Raw genomic sequence first — 8,504 nt, forward strand, 5'->3', positions numbered from 1 at the left:
CCATCATCATCATCATCATTATCATAGTTTATTTACATAGCACTTTAAAAAAAGCTAGCTGAAGAGGTACAGAGATCTCGGCACCAGCACAACACACGGGCGGAGGATCACTGTGGCCCGGCTACAAAAGCGCGAGTGCAAGCGACAGTCCTGAATAAAACAAGGCAAACCCAAAAAAAAAAAAAAAAAAGATACCCCCCCCAAAATACCCACAATCCAGCGAGAAAAGCTCAGACAAGACAGCAGCTCCTCCGAAGATGAGCCCTAAGACAGCGGCTGCTAAAGGCATTTCTGTAGTCCAATTAAGGCCAAAACAAACTGCTAAAGAGTGATTATGGCAGCAATCGAATCCTAAGAAAACAAAAAGATGAGTTTAGCACTTAGCCTTCTCTAATTAGGAGTCGGTAACAGATATGATTAATGATAATCTTGTAGAGTTCACTGAGTGCTCCAGTAGCTTTAGCATTAGTGCTAGCACTAGGTGAGAAGTAAACAAAAAACAATTATCACCAGAGTAAACTATAAAACGTCCTGCATCTGACTGCTAAGACCTCCAGAAGTTCTTTTTACTGAAACATGGACGCATATTTCAGTAAAAATAAGAACACAGGAGTGTCTTATTTCTTTCTGGGAGTTTAGTAGTAGTCTCAAACAGTTCCGTTTATTTTCTATGGAGCGCACGTTGGAGAGCAGAAGTGACAGAAGCGCTGTTCGGCTACGGTTAGCTTTTAGCCTATCATGGATCCCGGCTCGCTTACCACGCTTTCACATCCAGATCATGTGACCGTGACTAAACAAGGTTTGGTAACCCAGTTTCGACAGGCGGCGTACCTGCTGCTTCTAGGCATCGTCAGGCACAAGGATTTCCCTGTTCTATTCAGCAGAGTCATTTTGGCTGGGCCTGGCATTTACTGAGTTAATGCTTATGATACTACTGCTTTGATTCATCACGTGCATGTGTAAAAGAAAATAATGAACTCTCTCTTATTATTATTTTTTACTGTGGATTGTGAAGACTTATACTGTTGTTGTGATTTGGTGCTGAATAAATAAAACTGGATTGAATTAAACACTGGAATCCAAAGTGTAATCAAATAAACATTATATAAATCTATAAATATATACATGTCTAATTTTAATGATTAGTGGCATATAGATGAGAGAAAGCGAGAGACAGACTTGTGGGTGAGCTCCATTCACTCCTATCAGCAGAGAGAGAGAGCGGCACACTGTGCTTGGAAAGGATTAAAGATCTCAATAAACACCATGTCTGCTTTCAGGGACGCAATAAAACATGCACAAGTTTTCAGCTCTCACTTTGTTCTCTATTTTTTTGTGCTTTCAACAGAAAACGTTATTTCCTGCATCAGTTCAGTTCAGTTCAGTTCAGTTCATTTTTATTTCAAACATATACATTCACCAACATTTCATAAAATCATTCCATGCAGTTGTTTGAAAAGGAGTAGGCTGAAGTATATACTTATTTAGCCCTACCCCCTCAGGTTTACATCCTCATCATCTAAATTTGAACAACAAAACGTTTACAATGCCTTCAACTTAGAACATAATAATGAGGATCAAGTGACATCAAAAATTATTCACACACAGCACCACCATAAGGAAAAGTATTTATACTGTAAAAGAAAAACTAGAAAAACCCATCTGTTAATTCCAGCTGATTCCAGCGGGAAAAGGGGCTCACACACGCTCTTCTCTTCAGAGAATTCATTCCAATCTCCTCTGTGGCCACTCACGCTTCTTCACTCACATCACTCCTCGCTCGCAGGACTCTCTCGTCTACAGGGACAGGTCCAGGGAAGATCTATGTACACAGAAGACTCAATTCGTAACAGGTTCAGAAAGATCTCACAAATTCAGGTTTCAAACGACAGGTTGACTGACGTAAATTACTCAACAATCCAGTGACGAGTAGCACAGAACCACCATCTTAAATAGGGCTCAGAATTACTGAAGAACAGCGGCAGGTGTGATGATTGAACACAGGTGCGTGGGCCAGAAGAGAGCCTGTAATGTAAAGCGTGGGGTCAGCCGGTGAGACACAGGGACCATGACATAGTTGGCAGTAATAAGGATGATTTCTGTAAAGGAATATTGATATGACCTGTGAATTAGATGACCATTAGATTAGGTTGATGGTTCTGACACTTTCATGTGATCCATCTGGGAAACTGTTAACTCAGAGAGCTGAAGATATCCTGGATATGCTGACCTCTCTCCGTGGTGTACAGGGCTCCAAGGCAACAAAGTGGCCTGCCTGTTTAGAATAAAATAGAAGGCTGGAGGAATAAATGTCCATCAGGGAGGGGCGAGGGCAGCCGATGATCTTTTGTTCTGTCTTGACTATACTCTGAAGCCTCGCTCTATCCGCCTTAGTGCAGCTGCCGTACCATACCGTGATGCGGTAAGTTACCGGGCTCTCTATGGACGAGCAGTAGAAGGTCAGCAGCAGGTTGGAGTTCAGCTTGTACTTCCTGAGGACCCTCAGGAAGTTTGGTGACACACAAACAGGGTTTTTCAAAGTACAGTTCCGTTTGTTTCCAAATGCTAGTTGCTGGTGTGCAGAATTGCCTTCTAAAAGGAATGGCCACCATGCCAAAGCAATGGTTATGACTCGATCAGCGTTAACTCCGCTCCCTGAGTTTGATGGGTGAGACTGACAGATAAGATTAATTCATGATGAGAACCGCAGGAGGAGGACTGCCAAAATGAATTAAATGAACACATCATTAAATAATCAAATAAATGTGTCAATAATTAATTATAAATATATAAATATTTATAATAAATAAATATTTATTTAATTAATTCCAATTTTAATTAGTTATTGACATATGTAATTAATAATTCAATGGTGTATTTAATTAATTCATTTTGTTACTCCTGGCGCTCCATAAATGAGAGGATGGGCAACAGGTAAAACAGGAAGGAAGAAAAATATGGAGACAAAGACTGAGCCACACAGGCTTGACAGAGGAACCGTGAAGAAACAGACATGGGAATATGATTGACCATGGAAAGACAGAAAGGGAACACACTACACAGAGAGAGCATCAATTTATGATTAATGAGGCCGTGTTCTCACCACTAATAACATGAAATTAGCTGTGTTTATGTTACTATATTAAACTCCCGCTACTAAGCAATCTGCCAAATATCCAGGACTGCTGCAGCACTTTCACACTAAAAGCTCCCAAACAGCTGCACTACTGAGTCGCACTTTATTTTCTGAGTTTGATGCTGTGATCTATTTTACAGCTGCTGGCAGGTAAACGACTGAACTCTGGAATGAAACACACCCTCGTTTATAGGTGAAGCAACAGCCTTTATAAAAGGAAGGTGAATGAAGCTCCGCCCCCCACGCCACTCATCTGAGACAAACCAGGAAACAGGCTATTCCTCTTCCACAGTAAAGAGAGACGCAGAGACGATCAGACTGAGTTTAGACCAAACTCTCAGCTTCCTCTGAGTGAGTCCAGCTACAGGAGAGGAAAGTGGAAAACTCCAACACTGCTGCTTCAACCTGCTGACGCTCCACACACTGAATGTGAGTTTGAGCAAAAACACGACTCAAAGGAAGTTTCAGTGAAGGTCGTAGAGGAGGGAGGGGAGCCAGGACTGACTGTACTTCCTGTCTGCTGTTTTCAGCTTCACTCACAGACTCAATGGCTTCCAGATCAGAGGAGGATCTCTGCTGTCCGGTCTGTCAGGAGGTCTTCAGAGATCCTGTTATTCTGTCATGTAGCCACAGCTTCTGTAAAGACTGTCTGAAGAGATGGTGGAGAGAGAGACCAACACACGAGTGTCCAGTTTGTAAGAGAAGATCTTCAAAAGATAACCCACCTTTAAACCTGGCTTTAAAGAACTTGTGTGAGTTGTTCTTACAGGAGAGAGATCAGACAGCTTCAGAGGCTCTCTGCAGTCTGCACTCTGAGAAACTCAAACTCTTCTGTCTGGACCATCAGCAGCCAGTGTGTCACATCTGCTGTGCCTCAGAAAAACACACCAACCACAGATTCAGACCCATCGATGAAGCTGCACAACAACACAAGAAGGAACTTCAGGAAACTCTGGAGCCCTTAAAGAAGAATTTAAAGGTTTGTGAAGAAGTTCAAGTGAAGTTTGATCAAACAGCAGAACACATTAAGGTCCAGGCCCGACACACAGAGAGGCAGATTAAGGAGCAGTTTAAGAAGCTTCACCAGTTTCTAGCAGAGGAAGAGGAGGCCAGGCTGGCTGCACTGAGGGAGGAAGAGGAGCAGAAGAGTGGGATGATGAAGGAGAAGATGGAGGCTCTGAGCAGAGAGATAGCAGCTCTTTCAGACACAGTCAGAGCCACAGAGGAGGAGCTGAGAGCTGAAGACGTCTCATTCCTGCACAACTACAAGGCTGCAGTGGAAAGAGTCCAGCGCTGCCCCCTGCTGGATGATCCACAGCTGCCCTCAGGAGCTCTGATAGACCAGGCCAAACACCTGGGCAACCTGACCTTCAACATCTGGAACAACATGAAGGACATGGTCTCCTACACTCCTCTCATTCTGGACCCAAACACTGCTCATCCAGAACTCATCCTGTCTGAAGATCTGACCAGTGTTAAATATGGTGGAGAGAGGCAGCGGCTTCCTGATAATCCAGAGAGGTTTGATGAATTTATCTACTCTGTCCTGGGCTCTGAGGGCTTTAACACAGGGACTCACAGCTGGGATGTCGAAGTTGGAGACAGTAAACGGTTGGAACTGGGTGTGTTTGCAGAGTCTGTGCAGAGGACGGGAAACATATGGTCTGGATTATGGGGAATATTGTTTAATGGAAGTAAATACTCAGCACTCTCATCATCAGCTCCTCTCACTGCTCTGTCAGTTCATGACAAGTTCCAGAGGATCAGAGTGAATCTGGACTGGAACAGAGGAAAGCTGTCGTTCTCTGATCCTGATACTAACACACACATACACACCTTCACACACACTTTCACTCACAGGATGTTTCCATACATTAACACTGTTGGTAAAGTGAAAGTGTTGCCGTTGAAGGTGTCAGTGTCAGTGGAGCAGATGAGTTGAGGATGATGATGTTTCTAATGTTGTTTCCTGTCAGTGAATTGAAGCTGTTAAACTGCAGCTGTCCTCCTGCTGCCTCGTTGTTCCAAAGCTCTTTGTTTCTCTTTTAGTTCTCACTGTTTCTTTCTGTTTCTGCTGTCCACCTTTTCACATGGAAAATCATTTCACTGTTTCTCACTGAATGACTCCCCAAACTAGATTTGAAATTCTATCAAGTTTCTAATCATTACAAGTGATTCATGTTTCTATTTGATGTGTGTAAATGGAGATGATTTAGTTTGCTGGGATATGGACTGTCATGTGTTGAATGAGAGGAGCAGTTTGTTGTTGTCTTCTTGTCTGTTTATGACAACAATAAATATATTGATTCATGTTTAACTGCATATATGAAAATTTCTGATATTTGAATTCTGTTTGATTAAAGACTTTCTTCATGACACAAATGAGATTTCAGTGTATTAATAGAACTAAATAAGATCAGAGTTGAAAGGCTGGAGTATTATGTACGTGCTTCACTGTCAGTATCTTCAGGGGGATTCAAAGTCATGAGATAAACTAGTGTAGAGAAAAATATCTGAGCTTTATTTAGTATCAAAGCGGAGCGTGTCGTTCAGCTGGAAGAACGTCTCTGACTCCTTCACATGGAAACGTCAACAGGAAGTTTGTAATGACGGAGCTCGTTTATTCATATTGTGTCTGTCTAAGCAGATACCCTTAAATTTATGTCTATTTTTATCTTCTTCTCCTATCCTAAAACAAACTGAATATAAATCTACAAGCTGCCAACGGAGAGATGCCAAACTGTGTTTCATTGTTCTTGTAACAGTGACAATAAAGAGCTATTCTATTCTATTCTATTCTATTCTATTCTAAAGAAAGAAAGAAGCTACAGGTAACTGACCACCTGAGAATCTCTGGGAGTCTTTGGTCAGTGACACTTTGGAATTAGAAAAAACAACAACAACAAACAGTCTGGCAGCTAGAATTTGAAGCTCTCAAAGATGGCTTATAATTTCTTTAAGCAGTCTTCAGGAATAGTTGTCCAGGCTTCTTGAAGGACATATTCAAAGCTCTTGTGATGTTGGCTCCCTTTTTCTGTCTTTTGTTAAAATTTGAAATTTGGATCCATCATTTCAGACCAGTTTCCACTGATTTCTCGTATAATTTGGCATTTCTCAGCTTTTTCTCCCTGCCGCCCTTAAACGGCTTCTTGACAGCCGCCCGTGCACTGAGATCATTTCGTATGAGGCCTCGGTGAACATTGGATGCATCTATAAAGTCCTGTGTCAAGTCACTGCTGATTTTTTTCCAATTTCTTTAAGAGATTTTAGAGACTGCTTATTTGCTGTAGATCGTTTTTTTTAAAGGTTAGATACTTCTTCTTTTGTCCTCCACTTATCCAGTTTCCTCATTTTTTAATGACACACTTCACATCATGCAGTTATGCCAAGTTTTCAAATAATAGTTCTTTGGGAATTTAAGTAAAATTTAATTTAAGTAAAAAAAATGGGAGCAAGAAGTGTGTTTTTGTGAACGGCTGGTAGTAACAAAGTACTACTACCAGCACTTTGTAATAACACAATTTAAAAATTGGTTTCCTTGCTCAGTTGTCTGCTATCTGTGGACACAACACTGTGTTCAGACTTTAAACCAGAGCCAGAAGTCGTCTACTCTTCACTGAACAGTCCACCAGTTCAACCACTGACGTCCAGCTGCTGGTCTCTAACTGGTCCCCCCAGCACCTCAGACCAGAGGACATCCACATGTTTAAAGATTTGAAGATTTTTATATTTTTTATTTATTTTTTCTGACTTATTTAGACTCAGATAACTACTGCACAGAAGAGCTTCAGTACATGATGTGTGTGTTTGCTGCAGTTTCTTTTCCTGTATTTCTACAAACACCCAGAAGTGTTTTATTAACTTTTGTTTTGAATATTTTCTTATAAATTCTTAAATTGTATTTTGTTTCTTTTTGTTTGCTCTATTACCTACTGCTTAATTATTGTGCTTTCTAAAACTATGCACACATGGAGAAGAATAAACAAGTAGACATTCATTGTTTGTCAATGTTTTACAGTCCATCAAGTTTTATTGACTACTCTTCCACCTGGGAAACATTCATTGTGTCACATGCAGCTGTTTATGATTCATACAGAGAGCTTCCCATTAATGAATAGTGGTTGGTTCTCTGTGTTACACCTGTCACAGAATCAAGAATTATTATACAGTTTTATAGAGAACAGTAGGAATGATTTCATGAAGATTTCTTTATGGCAGCAAGGTTGAATCAGTCTGAGGGAGAAGGAGCTCTGCGGTCTCAGAAGTGTGGACTGGAGTGGGTGTGGTGAGTTGTCCATGAGGGAGAGCAGTTTGTTCAGTGACCACTGTCCCTCACTGACCAATGACTCTTCCAGCCTTGTGGATTAGTTTGTTGATCCTACTGGCATCTCTGGCACTGATGCTGCCCCACAACAGACAACAGCAAAACAGACGCACTCGCTGCCACAGACCGGTAGAAGAACAACCAGCTAAAGACCGGGGCAGGAAGTAAAACCAACTGAGGATACAAAATAAGCCTGATCTTCAAAGTAAAACAGGAAATAACCGAAGAGAAAAACAGAAAAGCAAACTTCCACTTGACAATCTGGTAGAGACAAAGGTAGACAGAGGTAGAAAGAAAAATTAAAAAAACAACAACAACAACAATAATAATAATAATTAAGACATTTAATTAAGATTAAAAACACAAACTGTGGAAGCATCACTGATAATACGTGTATCCATGTTAGAGTTTAAAGTCCAACATCTCCCTCTAGTGGCCATATATAAACCATGTGTGAGGATGGTGTTAATGTAAAATGTGAATCATAGTGTTCCAGTCAGTCATCAGTGTGTCTCTGCACAGCTGTAATTAAAATGTGTTCAGAGGGCCTCAGTGTCTGAATGGTTCCAGTTCAGCTCCATAACAGCAGCATCCCTGGTTTGATTCCTGTGTTTCAGCTCATATGTGCCTCTCTCACTGAGGGGGACGTCCACTACATGGACATGGATTTGTTCACCAACCAAACTACAGATCAATGAGAGCAGAGGATGTTTGATTTGTTTCAGATTTTTCTTTCCATCTGTGTGAAGTGACAAATCTTCAATCTCATTGCATTAAAAGTTACATGTTTATAGTTCATAACTTTTTTTTAAAGAATTTAGTCCCCACCTCTATGTTTGAACCAATAGCAAAGCTGGTGCTCAGAGGAAGAGGGCGGGCTTTACTTGGTGTCAGTGAGAGAAATGAAAAAAAGCTGAAATGAGTGAGAAGGACGATGAAGGAAACATCTGTGCTGTGTCTGCTCTGTAAGTAGAATCTCTGTGTTTGTTTGAATTCTTGTACTTTGACTGTCTGCTCTCCTGATAACTGATGATGGAGGAGAAG

The 8,504-nt window shown here is 41.1% G+C and overlaps 1 protein-coding gene across 1 annotated transcript; it reads left to right on the top strand.

Annotated features, from left to right (window-relative positions):
* Window positions 1–3,410: 3,410 nt before the first annotated feature.
* LOC120437548 (nuclear factor 7, ovary-like) lies at window positions 3,411–5,610 on the top strand. The gene is made up of 2 exons (XM_039608113.1): window positions 3,411–3,565; window positions 3,667–5,610. Exon 2 carries the CDS (start codon window positions 3,684–3,686, stop codon window positions 5,076–5,078), a length of 1,395 nt encoding a protein of 464 aa, XP_039464047.1. The 5' UTR covers window positions 3,411–3,565; window positions 3,667–3,683; the 3' UTR covers window positions 5,079–5,610.
* Window positions 5,611–8,504: the final 2,894 nt, after the last annotated feature.

Source organism: Oreochromis aureus, linkage group 3 (assembly GCF_013358895.1).
Source record: "Oreochromis aureus strain Israel breed Guangdong linkage group 3, ZZ_aureus, whole genome shotgun sequence".
Classification (NCBI taxonomy): domain Eukaryota; kingdom Metazoa; phylum Chordata; class Actinopteri; order Cichliformes; family Cichlidae; genus Oreochromis; species Oreochromis aureus.

Coding starts and splice junctions, on each gene's coding strand:
- LOC120437548 (XM_039608113.1), top strand. CDS start 3,684: ATGGCTTCCAGATCAGAGGAGGATCTCTGCTGTCCGGTCTGTCAGGAG.